General features: G+C 31.4%; 1 protein-coding gene across 1 annotated transcript; it reads right to left on the bottom strand.

The window, feature by feature from the left end:
• Window positions 1–2,887: 2,887 nt before the first annotated feature.
• LOC133179837 (uncharacterized) lies at window positions 2,888–9,978 on the bottom strand. Its single transcript, XM_061314541.1, has 4 exons — window positions 9,828–9,978; window positions 4,693–4,815; window positions 4,214–4,362; window positions 2,888–3,171 (listed from the first exon to the last, which is right to left on the bottom strand). The coding sequence occupies exons 1-4, from the start codon at window positions 9,976–9,978 to the stop codon at window positions 3,025–3,027; spliced, it is 570 nt and encodes a 189-aa protein (XP_061170525.1). The 3' UTR covers window positions 2,888–3,024.
• Window positions 9,979–21,234: the final 11,256 nt, after the last annotated feature.

The raw sequence follows: 21,234 nt of genomic DNA on the forward strand, positions 1-21,234 counted from the left end.
AGAATGTGATACAAAAAGGGAATTTATTATCATCCTGATACAAGCTGAATTCAACATGCACTATTCATAAGACCGAGTAGACAGCCGTCTTTTGATATACAAGCAGAGAGCCCAATTCCCCATTTTTGGCAGTATTATAAACTTGATCAGAAGAAGTTCCTCATTGCTTCAGAGTTTTTTCATTAGATCTAGATAAACATCCACTAAGCGAACAGTACTTACATACAGTGTAGACAGAGGAGTATACTCATTATTTGAAGAGAACACAATTTTTCCCTCTTACAAGCATATCATTATTAAACTCGTGTCGCTTTTTAATTTGATACACATTTTTGCTTCGATATGTGCACTTATGGAATACCTTATATATATTGTAAACAATCCCTTGAGGTGTCACAAAAATGATAAGTGTAAAGTTATGAAACAATGGGCAAACAAGTCAGACATTGAGGGGGGAGGTTGCAATAAGCCTTTGTGTGCTTCTCTCAAAAAGCACAACGTATATCCAGATGAGGAAAACTGCTTGGTCAACGAAAACAACCCTTTTATCAGGTGGAAGGTTTCGAATTTTTGCCAGCATCACACATTATAAAAATCACAGACATAAAAATTTATTGATGATTGCATTATACACAGGAAAACTATGACTAAAAATTCATTGCTATAAAACATGCAATCTAAAGCGTCATAGAAAAATGATAAACTTTAACTATTAAAATGATACGGATAATCTTCATTTATTTTCTCAAAAAATATAGTTATAAGTACTGAAAAAATGATTTGGTAGGGGTGATATTGACAGATCGGTCGGAGTAAATAAAAAAAAAAAAATCATTTTTTATTGTTGGCCTTATCTAAATTTGGTGAACTGTGAGTTACGCACATTACATAATGCTTTCAAGTTGAAAACAGATATTGAATCACTGGTAGTCCATAGAAGATGACTTTGTTGAAACTTACTATATATTCAATTATAAAACTAATTATATATGATACAGCTATCAAAAAACTATTTAATTCTCATTTCACCAATGATAAAATCAGAGAAGAAATTTCTTTGATATTATAAGAATTACACGTAACTTTCATATTGTTTCAATTAGAACTTCTGCCTACATTTTTCATCCCTTCTGATTTTCTCCAATCTATGCCTTAATCATTTCAGTCAGTTGCACAAGATACTGAATTTCCATATTTAAAGTAAAAGCAGAATGTGATTAAAAAGGGAATTTATTAATATTGTCATCCTCATAGAAGTTTAACATGCACTATTCATTTAGAACAAGTAGACAACCGTCCTTTGACATATAATTACAGAACTCATTTTCTTTTTTGGCAGCATATGTTATAAACTAAATCAGAAGTTCCTTATTGTTTTGAAGTGTTTTGTTATATGATCTAGATAAACATCCCCTAGGAGTAAATGCTGCAGCACTTGCGTATAGTGTCGACAGATAGTATTAAGGAAGTATGCTTATCATTTGAAGAGAAAGCCCCTCTTAATTCTCCCTCTTACAAGCATATCATTATTAAACTGGTCATGAGTTTACTATTTTCGATTTGATGTCACATTATGTGCATACTTGTAAATGGAATATATTATTGGTATACTGTAAACAACCTTCATTTTTAGCAATTCTGTGATGTTGGCAAATGTCGAAATGTTCCACCAGAAAAAGAGGGTTAGTTTCCCTCATCTTTTATTTCTTACATACGTAGCGCTTTCTTGGAGAAGCACTCCATCCTCCCTCTCTTAACGTATGACTTGTTTGTATATTGTTTCGTTACTTCGGGCTTGTTTATTTATTATTTTTGTCACGACAAGTGGTAAGCAGCTCTTCCTTGTCTACAATTTCCCCCAAAAGTGAGAACCATACTCCTAATATGTCTTTGTGTCAGGTACAAAATGATGCGAAAATTAATGAAGAGTAATTTTTGTATAAGTTAATCAAGGGGCTTCTAATTTGATTGCTTATGAACATGAAATAACCAGGAAGTCTGAAAACAAGTTAATAATTACCTTAACCGGTTCCTTATCTGTTGTAAATAAAGTGAATTAATAGAGTTAGTTATTGCATGTATTAAGAGCAAAGGCTTCTTGACTTTTTTAAAATTGCATACAATAATTTTATGAAACACTACATGATACACCTGTTCGGTGCCTGGTAGATGTGAAGTTGACTAATTTATTAGTAATGGATACTTTAGAAACGAGTCAATTTAATTTGCATAAAATAATTAATTTTGTGACACAACAGGTCATATACACACATGAAGGACTGAAAATGCATGGGCTCTTTTGGATAAGTATACTAGTATTTAATTTCACACCCAACAAGCATTGTAACCGCCAACATCAGATGAAGTACGGTGCTTTTACAGCTTGCTTTTCTAAGATTTTTTTTAATTTTTCAAACAATTTAAAGCTTTGTTATTTTTGTACACTAAGGATAAAAGTATTATTCTATAATATTTTGCAATCAATCAGTTATACCTATTGGCAAATATACCAATTGTTGAATATATAGTCAACTCCTATATTTCGTATTAATTCGTGAATACTTGAATATACATACTCCATACAAGTGAAACGAACCAGTCTGTCGAGATTTCTTCTTTATGGTAATTGTAGTTCCAGCAATGAGCAAATGAAAAATGCATTTTTATGAAAATAAATGAAAATTTAAATTATTTTTTCTTCCTTCTAGACACATAATTATAATTAAATGGTTTTTATTTTATGCTCATCTGAGTCTATATGCAATAAACTTTTGGTATTCCATGTCGAAAATTTAAATAATTTTTTAAAACTCTAAATAGATGTATACAGATAAATACAAGACTTTACAAAAATATTTTACAACTCTAAATACAAATATACAGAGAAATACAAGCCTATACAAAGAAAAAAGATGTGAAAGATCAATTTATCATTAAAAAAAAATTTCTTCAATTTCCAGATATAAACCGAGTTTATTAGAGTATATGTTTGAACATCTCGGTGATAAAGATGATCACGTGGTATTATTTTGGTGGCGCCTTTTTAGAGAAATCCACGAACGTGTACTCTGTTCGCTCTTCTTCTCCGTGTATGATCGGTTTCCCTTCTGTGTCTGAACTTTGGGGATTTTTGGCAAATTCAACATCGATGTAAACTAAACCATCCTGATTCTGTAAAAATAAAAGATAATTTTAGCTGTGATATTTTAAAGAATAACTCCTGATCACAGAAACAGGAAGTGGATTGTTTTGTGGGGGGGGGGGGTGCAGAGTCACGTCTATCACAAAAGGGAAATACAGTAAAACATGTCTAATCCGGACACCACTGGTTCCAAAAAATTGACCGGATTAGGCAACATTCCGGATTTGACAACATTTTAAACAATTGAATTAATTGAAATATATGGAGATAACGAACAGTATTCAAGCTCAAAAGTCCATTATACAATACAAAATAGGAGCAGAGCAAACACGGACCTCCAAACATCAGAGGTGGGATCAGGTGCCATGGAGGAGTGAGCATCCCCTGCCGACCGGTCACACCCGCCGTAAGAGACAAAGTTTAAATCGTATTAGGCAAGATTTCGCAATACACAACATTCGGACTACACAAGTGTCACTGTAACTTGGTTTGAGAAAGGATAAAAACTTCTAACATGTATATCCTATGTTTTTCTTTAGATAAGGAGAACACTTTGCAGAAACACAAGGCCAAAATCTTTTTTCCTAATATTTAATAGCCAAATAGAGAAATCAGGATTGTGTTAGTCTCAAGAATTTTATTTCAGTTATAAAAGGAATGGTACCAGCTGAAGGGACGGAGGAATCTTTCTGAATCAGTGATGCCCTATCTCTTCATTATAGAGTTTTAATGTATATGGATTTACACGATACTGTAGAATATACATGTACAATGAAATGACCACTTTGGATCGATCTCTCCTGACATTATAAAATTTGGAAATATTACTCTCATATCAAAGTCGATCCATTTTCTTTCCGTTGTTATACCTAGTTTTTTCCTGCTTGTCGGACAGTTTTGGGATTGGGTTTTACACTATGCATGATCCACCTCATGAGGAATCTTAATTCAATCATTTTATTATCACTTAAAATTAATCGTTTGCTGACAAACTTTGTGACAAATATGTAGGTGGATCGTTTTAATTTGTCTAAACTAAAACTTCTCATACTACTTGTATAAACATCATACCACTGTACGTGAATCGTCATTCCTGTTAGATGCTTTTGCTTCTTCTTTCTTTCCTTGCAACTCCTTTTCTCCATTTTTCTTTTTTTCTTTCTTTGAATCTGTTTGGTTATGTATATTGGGCTTTTTTGAATACATGGTTTCATTGTCATCTAATTAAGAAAGGAACACTCATTAAACATATTTTCTTAATTACTTGTGGAAGCATTTCCTAGAGCAAATATAGCGATTAAACGTTTAGGCATTTATCAGAAAGTTTAAAAGATGAAGCATTGCTCTGAACCAAATGTAAGGAAAACGATATTTGTTGAAACTGGACTTACATTAAAATTTCAGATTGATTATAAAAACATATAGAAATCATTTAAATTTCAGAATTTTGAACAGGTTAACGTGATGCAGTTTAGTGTTTGTAATGATTGGAGAGAGAGAGAGAGAGAGAGAGAGAGAGAGAGAGAGAGAGAGAGAGAGAAAATGCGCACCATTTTTATCCTTTATGACATCACTCTCCGCTACGTCATCTTGTTGTCTGTTCTTAAGTAGGACACTCTTGTCAACAGCAGCGTAAACAACAACATCCGCCGGTGTATTATCCTGTTCTGTGGCTATAAAATATGAATTAATTGGAAATGTGAAATATACACAGACAAACAGATTTTAATAATTTACAGATTTAGGCAATCCAGGTCATCCAGAGTAGTTCTAAACGCTCCAATATCGAAATTCCCTTGCACTCTCATATATATATATATATATATATATATATATATATATATATATATATATATATATATATATATATATATATATATATATATATATATATATATATATGTGAAAATAAAAAAAATAACAAGGCAACAATGTTAGTAAAACGTAAGCGCTTTACTTCTTCAGACGTTTTACATCCAAAACAGAGAAAACACTACTAGCAACTAACTCAAGACAACAGGAACTGAGCTATGCTGAAACGGTCAGTAGACAAAAAAACATATTTAGTAACAAGGAAACCACTCAACAAATTAACAGGAGTTCGTTTCAAATCCCCGATAGTATGTATTGGAGAAAAACATGGAAGATGCAGCATCGAGAAAATAATCCTTCGACAATGAGGTGTAACAAGAGCAAATTCCACCAATCTCGGGGAAGATATTCAACAGAAAAACAATCATATAGAAGCAGAAATCCTGGACAGGGACCTATGAAGTTCTTCAATCCTTCTGGAAACTTATTCAGAAGAAATGGTACAACTTACATTGGAAAGAAATCTTCACATTATATTTTAGGAGGAGGCAAACAGAGCCAAGGACAAAGATTTCAGCAATACCAATATCTATATACAAGGCCAGAGGAAAAATTGGGAACTATAGACCCAAAAGTGATAAACCTGTCAAGTAGGCGATTAAACGCGGCTGAAATAAAATTACTGTCAAAAGGATTAAAATTTACACCAACACCAAGTGACTCTAATCTTCAGGAATTATCTAAGGATATCAAGGAATATACAAGAAAATTAAGACTAGCAGAGTATTTTCATGATGATGATGACGAAGACAAAAACACGTCTGAAAGTGATCTTGTTAGGAACAAATCAAATTTTAATCCAAAGAAAGGAAGAAACAGTCTCCTTGACACCGTGTAATACTCTGCAAAATATACCTCTAAATAATGAAAAAATAATACAAGAAATAATTTTTTACGAAAAGAAGAGGAAAAGGCTGTTCAATCATTGACAAACGATAGTTCAATCGTAATCAAAAAAGCAGACAAGGGTGGAGCAGTAGTAGTTATGAACGCAGAATTCTACAAAACAAAAATATTACAAATGCTCAAAAACAGCGAGTTTTACGATGAAATATCTGAGAACAGTGATAAAAAGACAATGCGAAAAATTAAAAACTTAATAAAGAACCACAATACAACTTCCTTCTTAACAGCCAAAGAAGGGGACTTTTTAACTAATTTTGATTTTAGAGAAAGTGCCATTTATGGACTTCCTAAGATACACAAATCTAAAATAATTAAGGAAGCGATCAAAATACAAAACTCTGCATACATTACATGTAGCGATCCCGATGACCTTACATTTAGACCTATCGTGGGTGGACCAAAAGCTCCAACACAAAGGCTGAGTCATCTTATGGACATATTACTGAAACCTTTATGTTTACAAGTAAAAAGTTATGTTCGAGATGATCTAGATTTTCTGAAACATCTTCCTGAAAAAGTTAGTTATAATGCCAATCTAGTCACAATGGATGTTACTAATTTGTACACTAATATTACTACTTCTCTTGGTGTCAAGGCGCTCAAATACTGGATTGATAAATATCCACACAAAATTAATGGGCGTTTCAGCAAAGACTTCATCTTAGAGGCTAGTAAAATATTATTGAAAAATAATACTTTCTCTTTTAACGACAAACATTATGCACAAAAGAAAGGAACGGCAATGGGTACAAAGATGGCCCCTACTTATGCCACCCTTACACTAGGATATCTAGAGGAGAGGATGTATGAAAAAACTACTCAGTACTTTGACCAACAGACTTCAGAAAATATAAAGAACAATTGGAAAAGATACCTTGACGATTGTTTTATCATTTGGAATGACAGCGATGCGAATCAAGCAGTTTATCTAGATATTATGAACGATCTTGATTCTGACATCAAATTTACAATGGACGAGAGTTTACATAGCATTCCATTTTTGTACGTCCTTATAACAAAACATGGAGAATGTCTTTCTACAGAAATATACTACAAACCGACAGACACCCATCAATATCTCCATTTCAGTTCCTACAAAACGTTCGATCCCTTACAATTTAGCTAGAAGAATCTGCACTATTGTTAGCGACAAGAAAAGAAGAAATGAACGTCTGAATGAATTAAAAAAAATTCTGCTTGAACAATGCTATCCTCTTGGAATCATTGAGGACGGAATCAAAAAGGCTATAGAAATCGACAGAGAAAAAATTATTAATTCTTCAAAAAGTGACACATCAGATTCCGCAATATTACCGCTTGTAACTACATACAATCCAAGGAAGTGGAATATAACCCCTACAGTGCGCCACCTCAACAACACTCTGCAGACTGATGAGAAAATGTCCATAGTACTGGAAAAATTTTAATTCATCAACAGTAAAAGGTTCAACAGTAAAAGACAACCTAAAAACCTCCGAAGAATATTGTGTAAATCTACATTTCACTAACGGAATTCATATATGGTCAATAAATGCTTTGATTCACGTTGTGGAACCTGTCAGTATATTAAAGAGGGAAGTACTTTACGCTCGGAAATAAAGAATTTACTGTCAATGCAGACATGACCTGTGCATCTAAAAACGTTATTTATTGTATAACATGCGCTGGATGCGGACAATTATACATAGGAGAAACGGGGACCACACTACGCACTCGTATACGCATATACATAGACAACATATCAACCAACCTGAGTACAGAAAAATAAAACTTCAGTGAACATCTTGCTGTTTGTGGGCTGGGACAATTCTCAGTTTATCCCTTTTATAAACTCAAAACAGAAAATCTTTTAGAAAGACGGGAAAAAGAAAAACATTTCATCAAGATTTGTAAACCGTCCTTAAATAGTTTAATATAGACTGTTTCATGACTTTATTATTTATTACGCTATTGATGAATTGCGTAATTTTACTTTGACTCTATAATTGTTTCCTCTATAGGCATTGTGACGTCATTGCATTATTGTTGACGTTATCATCAGGTAGCGTTATAACGTCACATGTTTGAATTGTTTTGGAATGTAAAACGTCTGAAAGAAGTAATGAAAGTGCTTACGTTTTACTAACATTGTTGCCTTGGTTTTTTTTTTCATATTAATTACCGGACACTGTGATATTTCTTTTCATTTTTGGATATATATATATATATATATATATATATATATATATATATATATATATATATATATATATATATATATATATATATATATATATATATATATATATATATAATTTAATATTGGTTGTAACGCATCATTTCATTGGATAAAAAATAAAGAATTTAAAATAAATCGTATAACCTGGGTTGCCTACGTCACAATGACTTACGTCAAAAACGTATCAATCCGCTTGATGTTACATTTGAAATACGTACAATTTGAAGGCATTTTCGAAGGAGAAATTGTCGTATTTTTTACACTTAATAATGGAAAATTACATTATAAGGAATGAATTTAATAGCTAACAAAGTTATACTGGTATAACCTGGATTGGAACAGTTTACACTTTTTTATAAACCACTTCGCGGTTTATAAAGCGTAAACTGCCCCAACCCAGGTTATACCAGTATAAGTTGGGTAGCTATTAAATTCATTCCATAAGGAGGTTCGATCCTGAGCTTTTGAGCAGATTTTGTTCTGGACCTTTATTTCTAAAATTCTGCATCATTTTTAAGTTCTAACTTTAAATCTGGATTCTACAATGCAAATTAAACTATATCCAATGAAAAAACCGCGATTAAATTCCATCCAAATAGGATTAAGTCAGGAACTATATTTTGTGGCGGAAGGTTTTTTAGAAGAAAATGATCAATTTTTCCCTTTTGAAATATATACAGTACTGTTATGTTTAGATTCCTATTTTTCAGTGCTGGTTGCACACAGGGCTGTTTTTTGCAGTGAAATATTTTATGCTGGCTCTTAAATATCTATTACATTATTTCTTATGAATTCTTTCATTATATTGTGACAAATATAGTTAATATATTATGTAAGTCCAAAAAAATTGAACCAACTTTAACATAAAATTAACAATTTTTAGGGAATGTCTAAAATTTTACATCATAGACCCCCACTTTTGTTTTTCTTTTCTGAATATATAAGATAACTTTGATCAATCTGCTTAAATTCAGCAAAAGTTTAAGACTTTAAAATAATTTTCTTGCTTGTGAAATTTTTAATGCCAGAAAAACCACATTTTGTGAGTGCAGAAAGGTCAAATAATTGATTATGCCAAGCAATATGAAACTTTTTCTTAGTCAAAATTTTAATGTGTCTTTTTTTAAATAGAATAATAGTTTATTTTGTCCCATGATTTATATGGATAAAAACATTGAAGGGAAAACGTCGAGAATGTGATTTTTGATTAAGACACAGATTTCAGTGCAAAAAGGTCATATTAAATGTACTGTAGCGCCAAAAGAAGCATATTGACCCCCATTTTTTGTTTTGATTTTTTTTAAGCTATGTGTGTAGAAACTAAAAATATACTTGTAAAAAAAAGTTTAAGACTTTAAATATCAGGATCCAACTTCGTAATATATATATATATATATATATATATATATATATATATATATATATATATATATATATATATATATATATATATATATATATATATATATATATATTAGGAATGACTCTAATTCTTGGCCAAATTATTCGAGTATAACCTGGTTTTACGCTTTATAAAACAGCGTAAACTGACCCAAACCAGGTTATACTCGAATAATTTGGCCAAGAATTAGAGTCATTCCTTATAATTTAATTTTTAAATCATTAAATAACTATAGGTGTAAAATTTCGTTGCTTTTTATTAGTATGCTCAGTATAAAGTATCTTTACCATTAACTGCCTGCTTACATCCGATTAGTCTTTCATCAGTGTTTCTTTGCTGCGGGGCTGATTTTTTCGTTTTACAATACATCGTCACCGCCACTGTTAGAATTAAAACAAGGACAAAAACAGCTGTGGAAGCTCCAATTACAATCATCATTGTAGTATTACCAAACAGAAACGACGAGGCAGGCAGAGCTTTAAATAAAATGAAAACGTGGTCATCAATATTTTGTAGTATAAATTATTCTTAATTCTTACAAATAAGACTTTCAGAATAGAACGATTGAAATGAAATTGATTTATTCACTTGCATACCCCTAAAAATACTGAAGTAAAATACGATATAGTAAAGTGAGCTATAGTATACCACAATAATCAGTTCTTAAACTTTATCTCTTGTAAACATTTAAAGTGTTTTTCCCATAGTTAAGTCATTCCAAGTTTTTTTCTATGTTTATCGTCCGGGTGCGCCCTGGTTTTTGACATCCAATATCAGAAGAAAAAAAAAACAAACAAAATCAGGAGTCCTGAAATTGAGTATTCTGATCGAAATTCTTGAATTCTGTAAATTTCTCTGAATATCGTCTACAATATGCCATATTTAATGTATATTTTAAGCATTTAATGCCTTGATTTTGCAATAAAAAAGATGTTTCAACGAGAAAAAATAAAATAATGAAATCAAATCCTTTGAATGAAATGATTATAAAAGTCTGTGTTATATTTTTGGCTTGTGTATTTTTTGCGAATGGGCGGGTAGGTTTTTGAAAGATGGGTGGACGCTAAACAGAGAGAAAAAAAACTTGGAATGGCCTAAATGAAAGTGTCAAAAATTTCACAATGGTGAATTCATATTTTTCTTAAATAATGTTAGAATTCTTATTTTTATTTTTTTTTTATTAAAGTTTTGTATGTAAACATTTTTTTTTCTGAGTTTATGTTCATGAATATGGATTTAAGGAGATATTTTGCCTATTGAACTCAAAATAATTATAGAATAAAGTTTCACAGTAAATCTGATTATTATAATGAAGTATCAAATAATTTTTTCAAAGAGTAGTACATGTTTAGAAGCTTGATAATAATTCATAGTTATAAACAATGTATCACAATAAATTAAGATAACCAAAATGTTTTAGCTCGAGACCTCCGATACTTTAAGTTCTGGCTATATTATAACCAAGAATTCATTGTATGAGAATTCTTTATTATAAATAAGTTTTTTTTACTGCACTAGTGTGTAAACAAAAAGAGTTCTGTAATACTAATAATAGTTTTCGTCAATATTAGGAGATTACTTTGTAAAATGTAAGAAGTTACTACACCTTTAGCTTTGACTTTAACTTCCCTAGGGCTGAAAGAACAATTGATTCTGTTACAGCTCTCCAGTCTATACAAGTATTCGTTTCCTGGGGACAAAGATCCTAGATCATAATATCCAATGTTATCTTTACCAGGGTCTGTCAGATTTTTAACAACTCTCCAGTTGGGCCCCTCTTTCCTGGACAAGACAAAGATTTGTTCTGGTCCTCCATTAAAGTCTGATATCCAGGTAAGGTTGATGTATCCACTAGCGTAGGAATACCATGAAAAGTTCAAAGGTGGTTGGGGTTTATCTGATAGTGACGTGAAGAAAAATATTACTTCAAGGTAAGTAAAGTTCTATACACCATATTCTCGTAAACGCATTGTTAATAAAACCACACAGTGCTAGTTATGTTAAAATAATATTTCAAACCAGATGCTTAAATCCATGGTCATAAATTATTTTAAAAGATACAACCTTCGGCTTTGATTGTTATATCAGCTATGACGTTTTTTTTTATACATCAGTGATTAGCTTCCGAAAGATCTCCTTGTTTATCTAGTAGTTTTCTCAATAATGTAATTTTCATTTTATACCGATATATTTTGTTTAACAAAATGTAGAGAATTGTTTAATATGTCTAATTTTGTGATGAATTCGTGACAAATAAATTACACTGTCAAATTCTCTGTTTTCTATATCTGCATCATTTTCTGTAAATTCTGAAGTAGTACACTTTTTTAAATCTTGGAGAAGACTAATTTGTTAAAACCCTTAGGGGAAAATAATGCATATCAAGATATCAAGGGATTATTCATGTTTGAATATTTACATCCACTGAATATTATTTCCTTTATTTTAAAAACCATTGCCGTTAATCAGTCCATAAACAACATTAAGCAAGCCACCTGCATAGATTTCTTAAGCAACGGCTGTTCCATCAATTATGTATACAATGACATACAAATCTATAATACAATATTTAACATATTTAATTTACTTTGAATTTTTTTGTTTAGAAAAAGATATAAATATAAACAATAAAATGTTTTTCTTTGTTTGTTAGAACGGGAATTAACGTCGCAGCTATTGCAGAAAAAATTCACATGACCCGCTTACGCAGGTTATGTATTTTTTTCCTGCAACAGCTGCGACATTAATTCCCGTACTAACAACCAAAGAAAGCATTTTATTGTTTAAATAAAAAAGAAAATTGACATAGTTTTCATGCTATTATTTGAAAGAGTAAACAGACAAAAAGAAGCGACATGTACAAAGATTCTGAAAGGAAATCCACATATAAATAATGTGCTTAAAAGTATCTACATTTTTTTCGGCAAAACAAATTTATGCCGTGAAAAATATCAATATTTTTTTAAGAATTTGATAAAAAATTGAAATGATTAATCATATAATTAATTTCGTACTTTTAGTGAGTGAAATATTCTCGAGTAGGCAGCAATGATGGACATTCACTGAACTTATTCATTTATCGATCTATAATTAAATAGCAAAAATAATTTCAATGTTTAATTTATTACAATGATATTGTTAAACGCCGAAGATCTGGACGACAATAGAAGGGTCTGTACACCTCGTCTTCATTGACAAACTGTGCAGGTATAATTTTTAATTGGTTCACAAAATGTACCGACATTCAGAAGTGCAAAATGTCGAACCGCAATATAGGTAGGCGACAATACGTGCCGCCGCGTGCACTCTCTTCTCTTCTAAGGGTTGGAAAACATCGCAAACTTAAGTAGGAAAACATAATTTAAAAAGTGTTGCTTAAGGGATGTCACTCATAAGCTTTTGAGAAAAAATTGGTCAGAATCTCTAACTTCAAAATTATTTATTACAGTTCAATTTTTGTGAGATATTTGAATTAAACAATGCAAATTATACAATATTCAATTTAAAAACTGCGCACAATATTGTAAAGAAACAAGATTTATGGGGGAACTACTTCTTGTGGTAGAGGAATATTTCTAGTCATTTGTTTGATATAAAATCTTGGAACTGTAGCCCTATATATTTTTTATTCGGAGAAATCTTTTCGTTATTATATGCTAGGAATGTTAAATATAGGTTTCAATTAATATTTTTTAAACAATATCATGCATTCACTCAACAGCCTTTGCCAAAATATGAAGCTTATTTAAAGAAAACAAGACAAAATTTACATTGTTTTTCGCCTGAAAATCGCATATTTTGACCAATATCTCAAAATGTATATAACTGAGTCCAGTTTTTTTTCTTCATTATTTTAAATTACACGATACATTCATCCGATCAGCACTAAAATCATAGAAAGCTTGATACAAGAAACTATTTATTGCCTATCTAGGTTTTAAAAACCACAGATTTGATATTAATATTTTAGTGCAAAAAGGCCAGACAATACTTTACGCGCATTAATTTGCTGCATTTTTTCAATAATAAATATTATTCAAAATATTTAAGCTAAATAGAATTACATTTATAGCCATGATTGCATTTGGTAAAATATGATAAAGGTTAAAATGATTAACCTAAAAGTTACAATACAAGTGCAAAAAGGTCAAGTTAATTGTACCATTGCTCAGTAAGATGCACACTGACCCCCAATTCTATTTGCGATTTTGAGTCATGCTTTATGTGTAGAAAATATCTAAAATATACTTCTAAAAAAACCTTGATATAACTCATATCGCGAATGACATACCTTAAAGGCATTTGAATTCTAACTTAAATTTAAGCCTAACTTACTTAAACTAATACAAAGTCTGTTCATTCCTTGTTGAAAGTTCCGCATGCTTAAAAGACTTTAACATGCATAAGAATGTAATGTAGAAAAATCACTCGAATGATGTTAATACAACCTTCAGCGTTAATTGTTATATCAGCGAAGACATTTCCTTTATATTTCAGTGAGTAATTTCCGAAGGATCTCTGATTAGGAATAGGAATGGTGCTGTTGATCCATTTTTTGTAGATAACGTTATCTCTTTGTGAGATTTTAGTTAATATAGACTGCGGTGTAGGTCCTGACCATGTGAACCCTGATGAAGATGTTAAGGGATTTGCAATAACAGGCAAATTAACATGAACGTTGACGTCCTGGCCACTCTTTGACCCATAGATGCTTTTGAATAAATTGGAGTTATCAAGGCGGGGGTCACCTAAAAGATAAGATATATAGTTGCAAATAAATAATTCTGAATATCAAGCCACCTTAAAAAAGATATTATGAATAAATCTTTTATATTCATGTTTTTGTGTTTTTAATGTAAAATTTTGGTTTATATAAATTTCTAAAAATACAGTTTTATTGAGTTTATGAGATTGTGATGGGGAATTCTACGGGAGAAGTCAGTGAAAATTAAACAAATGATCTTCATAAACAATGCATACATCAGAATATTTCTTTTTACAATCTTGTAATTTATAAAATATACAACATGGTTACTTCTACTATGTTCATTTGTAAAATATATATCTTTTCCGATCAAGGTTTCTTTTCTCACCAAGAGAGTGAACTGAAAACTCCTTGCTTGCAAAGATTTTTCGTGCATGCAAGACAGAAATTAATTTTTGAAAGAGTAATTGGTTGCTTTGAGTTGTAAATACATATTATATATAAATGTATATAACTATTGAAACAAAAGCAAAATCATCAGTATTTTTAATCGGTATTATTCACGGTGTACATATTTTGTATGACCGGTCGGCAGGGGATGCTCACTCCTCCATGGCACCTGATTCCACCTCTAAGTTTTGAGGTCCGAGTTTGCTCTGCTCCTTGTATCGTTTCAGTGGACATTAGAGATTGAATATTGTTCAATATCTTCATGTTTCATGACAAATATTCGTATAAATATATACATACATACATACATACATATATATATATATATATATATATATATATATATATATATATATATATATATATATATATATATATATATATATGTGTGAAAATAAAATAAAAAGGCAACACTTCTTGTTAAAACGTAAGCGCTTTCATTGTTTTCTTCAGACGTTTTAAACAATTTAAACTTATGACGTTATAACGTTACCTTGTGGTAACGTCAACAACAATGTAATGACGTCGCAATACTCATAGAGGAAACTATTAAAGAAGTCAAAGTAAAAAAGCAATGTAGTTGCAAAAAAATGTTTACGTTATACATTAAATATGAAAGTGTCTATAGTGAACTATTTTATGAAGGTTTTAACAGTTTGATAAAGTATTTCTCATTTTCTCGTCTCTGTACTACATCGTCCGTATAAAGTTGGTAAAACGGAAAAACTGAAAATTGTCCCCTGCCACAAGTATCAAGATGTCCGCTTAGATTTATTTTTCTGTATTCAGGCTTGTTACTGTGTTGTTTGTGTATTCGGACACATATACGTAGGGTGGTTCCAGTTTCCCCTATATAGAAGTGTCCACATCCAGCGCAATGCAGTAAATTACGTTTTTAGACTCACATGTCATGTTTGCTTTGATGGTAAAATCTTTATTCCCGAATTTAAAGGTACTTCCAATTTTTATGTACTGGCAGGTTCCACAACGGAGATCGGCACATTTTTTGACTGAATATAAATTCTGCTGGTGAAATGAAGATTTGCATAATATCCTTCGCAGATTTCTGGGTTGTCTTTTACTGTTGATAAACATATTTTTCTAAAACTTTGGACATTTCTTCATCGGTTTGTAGAACGTTGTTAAGGTGGCGCACGGTTGAAGTTATATATTTCTGTTCCTCGGACTGTGCGTAGTAACAAGAGGTAATATTTTTAAATCTGAGGTTCTGGTTTTTGAAGGATTAATAACGATAGGTTTTTCCTGTCAGGTTCTACTGCCTTTTTGATTCCGTCTTCAATAATTCCCATTGGATAACACTGTTCAAGAAGGTATTTTTTAATTCACTTAAACGTTCATCTCTTATTCGCATGGGTTATTCGCTATAGATTAAAAGTTTCTCATTTAAATTTAAATTTGGATTATCTATCTATCTATCTATCTATCTATCTATCTATCTATCTATCTATCTATCTACATGTATCTATCTATCTATCTATCTATCTATCTATCTATCTATCTATCTATCTATCTATCTATCTATTAGGGATGTCAACGAATATTCGAGTACTCGACTATTGTTCGATCATATCGACTATCGACTAAAATTTCTATAAAAACATCAACTATTATATGTATACATGTATCATAAGCCGAATTCGTCAAACATATCCACAGTCTTCAAGTGAAATTTTCCTAGTAAGTTCTCCGCAAAAATGCCAAGAAAGCAGAGCCGGAAAGAAAAAGGTTGCTATCACAAATATGAATATCAAGGATTTTCTACCTCTTATTGTTCTAAATGGAGAGGGAGTTCAAGAATTGTTTGGATTTGTAGATTCAAATTATAAAGTTTCAACCTGCAACTCCATAAGATCTGATCTAATTCAACTAATCATAAAGAATGATTAAACAGCTGTACAAAATTATAAATATATGTGCATTGGGGGACAGTTACAAGCGTGATTAAATGGTGTTTCTCTCTTATATTCATATCATACAGTCATTTTAAGATTGTATTGATTGTTTGCACAAAATCTCATAATTAAAATTTATCGCAAGCTCTCTCTGCTTTTATAAGAACTAGAGTTAATTGTTTACCGGTCACAGGTCACTGACACGACAGAAATGGCTTCAATTAACGGGTACCTGTACTAGCGTTATGAAAAGAAAGGACAAATGTGAGCGTTTGATATCCTGCATTTAGATATTAAATGTGCAGTAAATATTATATTTGAAATCAAATACTTTGGATACATGTGTATTTATTGTACTACGTAAATGTTTACGAATAAGAAATTCGTTGTATAAGGTGATAGCGTAGATCAAAAATTCCACAACTAGTCCATAAAAAGACAAATAGTGAAAATGGCATGAAAAATTAATTTCAATTTCAACGAATATTCGACTATCGTTCGACTAAAGCCTCCGACTATTCGACTAAGCTGTCCGAATAAAATTGACATCCCTAATATATATATATATATATATATATATATATATATATATATATATATATATATATATATATATATATATATATATATATATAAAATTTCAGAAACAAAATGAAGAACCGGTACAGTTTTGTTGGGTGTATTAAATATAAAAATCCAAAAAAATCACAAAATATTTTCTACAAGCGCTATCTCCATGTTAGGCTCCTCAGGCAGTTATACAAATGTCAGATAGGTTACCTGGTAACGTCCAAAAGCAAAAGTTCATTGTGACGTCAAAATAGATCAAGGTAGTGTAAAGTTGCCGTATAATGAACAAATATTGCATTAACTTGAACACATAATATGCATAAAATCTTACAATATGTTATATAATAAAGTATCATTTGCGATTAAGCTTTGGTTTAAAGAGTTTGATAAAGTAGTCCTCTTTTGCCAAACGTAGATTTTCATTTTCATTGGGAAGTTTATAAAAAGGGAAAATCCTAAATATTCCTTTGTCGCATTTTGCAAAATGTTCACAACATGGTGTATTACGCACACTAGGGTCTTTAATTTGTTGTTTGTGTATACGAACCCGGACATTAAGTTTTCCCGTTTTTCCAATATAGAATTCTTTGCACGTCGGACAGATTGCACAGTAGATAATGTTTTCGGATTTACAGTTCATTGGTGAGTTGGTTCTAATTTCCATTCCTGATTTAAGTTGGATTCTATTGAAATTCCCTCTTCTAAATATGTACACGTTCCGCATCTTGGATCTCCGCATTTTTTAATGGTTGGAATTTCCTCCTGTGTAGTAAAACGGGCCTTGGTCAACAATTTTTTAAGACTGGGTGCCTGTCGTCGACTATTGATAATATCATTTGGTTGTATTAAACTTTTCATATTTTCCGATTGTTCTATAATTGGGTAAAATCTTTTAGCGTCCATAAGGATATTTCTGTTTCGTGGGTTATGGGTCACAACAAGGGCTATTTTCCCGTAATCGGTGGTGTCATCTACACGGCGTGGATTTCTAAGGTTCTCTATTGGAATTTTTGACGCCTTGTCTATTCCAGCGTTGATTAAATCAATTGGATAGTTTTGTCGTCGTAGATATATTTTTAATTCCTCCAAACGTCTAGAACGCAGGGTTCTATCTGTAATAATTGTACAAATTCTTAGTGCTAAATTAAACGGGATATTACGTTTTGTGTGGGATAGAATGCACGATCTAAAATTCAAATACTGATGCGTGTCCGTAGGTTTACAGTATAAGTCTGTAGTTATACAGGATCCATTCTTTATAATAAGAAGATCTAAAAATGGAAGTTCCGTACGACTTTTTTTCTATTGTAAATTGTATAGAATCATTGAGGTTATTAAGAAGTGAATGGAATTTATTTAAGTCTTCTTCTTCACTCTTGGTCCGAAATATGAAGTAGTCGTCTAGGTAACGTTTCCAATTATTTCTAATATAGTTACCAAAGTCGTCATCAAAGAGTTCCGATATTTTCCCATATAATTGATCTTCTAAGTATCCCATCACCAAGGTTGCATATGAAGGAGCAACTTTTGTCCCCATACATGTTCCTTTTATTTGTAGATAGAACTCATTGTTGAAGTGGAAATGATTATTTTCTAGAACTAACTTAAGTTCTTCTAAAATGAATTCCTTTGAGAATCGTTCATTTATAATTTCCGGATGTTTGTCTATCCAATAACTTACTGCTTTCCAGTCCTAAAGCATGTGGGATATTTGTGTACAAACTTGTTACATCAAAACTGACGAGAATGGTGTTTGGGTCTACATTTTGAGGAATATAATTAAGGAAATCCATATCATCTCTTACGAAGCTAGGTAATAGTTTACAGAGAGGTTTCAATAATATGTCCAACAAGTTACTCAGTCTTTGAGTGCTTGATGCAGGTCCAGCGATGATTGGACGTATTTTAAGGTCAGCTGGTTGAGGTATTTTAATATATGCGTTATCGCAATTTTTCACTGCTTCTTGGATTTCCTTAGATTTGTGGACTTTTGGTAATCCGTAGAAATTACTAGACTTCAACTCAAAATGTGCTAAGAAATCAATTTCATCTTTTGTTAAGTTGTCGGCATATTTTTTAGTTAATTTCTCAACTTTGAGCATTGTGTGACGATCCTCGTAAGTGGTTAATTTCCTATAAAACCAACAGTTTTGAAGCTCGTTTAACACTATTTCCTTGTAATGGAGTTTGTCCATAATGACAACAGCGCCTCCTTTATCAGCTTCTTTTATAATTATAGACGAATCATTCCGTAAATTCTTTATAGCATTTTGTTGGGATTTAGATATATTACTTTTTGTCCTTGTTTTTACTTTGTTTGAGTGAGCGGAGGACTTAAGGCATGTTATAAATTCTTCTAAATGTTTGTCTCTGTTTATTGGTGGTCTAAATCCTTTTTTGTTTCTAGCAAGTGATTTATCGTCATAAAAAGAATTTTGAAAATATTCTCTTAAACGTAATTTGCGACAAAACTCGTCCGTATCAGCAATTAAGTCCACTTCGTCCCTGTTTGGTGTTGGTGTAAATTTTAATCCCCGTGTTAATATCTCTTTTTCAGTATCATTTAAATCTCTCTTTGAGAGATTAATAATTTTTGGACCTGTTGATTTATTTTCTAATGATTCTTGAAACGAAAAGTCACTTGTTTTTTCGTGTCCTTTGAGGTTGGTGTGGTCCTAAAAAATATTTTCTGTTATTCGAATTTTGAGCAGTGTTCCGTCTTTCTCTAATCTATAATATATATATATATATATATATATATATATATATATATATATATATATATATATATATATATATATATATATATATATATATATATATATATATTAGGGATGGCAATCGATTACAGAATTGCTAATCGGTTAACCGCAAGACGGTCCGACCGATTAACCGGTTAATCGTATCAAAATTTACGTTTTCTTGACAATTGTTTTTCAAGTAGCTCTGTCCAAATACACAAATAGACCCAAATAAGACGATAGAAGTTAAAACACTCCATTAGTCTTGATTCTGGATCAGAAAACTACGGGTACATATTTTTTATTTAAATTTCAGTTGACAAGAAAAAAATTAAGAAAACCATGAAAAAAGCCTAAGGAATCTTTGATAATTTTCCAGAGCAGATGTCACAAAAGTTCTTTCTGCATTTTCACTATGATAATCAAAAGTACATGTGAACTCTATAGCCCTTAATTTTCAATGTTTGTTTAATAATTAAATTGGATTGAAAACTGAAAACCACAAACACGCCAATTCACAGTGTTCAGTGATTCAATTATTATCTTTCACAGGACAGTCGGGGTAACGACATGGTGTTTTTACAGTAATAAATTACAGTAATTAACACTGGACATAAACTGACCAATTACGCTACGGTCTCAATCTGGAGATTCATAATTACATGTATGTCCAAGTTAGATCCGTTAAATCCTAAATGATCATCCTTTGTGCAGAGATTTCTTTTTTTTTTAAAATAAATTTTGAAAAAAATGTGTTCAATTTAACAAATATTTTATTTTTTTTCGATTAACCGATTACAGATTTTCTAATCGATTTCCATCGTTCCGACCGAGTAATCGGTTAACCGGTTACAAATTGACATCCCTAATATATATATATATATATATATATATATATATATATATATATATATATATATATATATATATATATATATATATATATATAAACCCAAACAGATAAACGCATAACGGGCTTGCAACATCATACAATGAAAATAAACTTGGTATGCACAGGATTACGAAGTGAATTTAGATGCCAGAACACAGAGCAGAAATTGCGGGAGTTCATAATGAACGAAGTAGATATTGGTCACAACATAGAATTTGTAAATATACACAGATTTGGCAGATTCCAGAGAGAAAAACCCAGACCAATTGTCGCACGTTTCATACACCAGGCAGATATCGACGCGTATTGGAGAGGGCCAACTGGCTGAGGGGGACACCATGGAGAGTCCATCGTCAGTTCCCAGCTGCAATAGACGAGCGACGCAGGTCTCTGATTCCGGTGATGAAACAGTTTAGAGAAGAT

Source organism: Saccostrea echinata, unplaced genomic scaffold, assembly GCF_033153115.1.
Source record: "Saccostrea echinata isolate AGI-Se365-2 ecotype Australia unplaced genomic scaffold, CSIRO_AGI_Sech_v1 ptg000005l, whole genome shotgun sequence".
Lineage (NCBI taxonomy): Eukaryota > Metazoa > Mollusca > Bivalvia > Ostreida > Ostreidae > Saccostrea > Saccostrea echinata.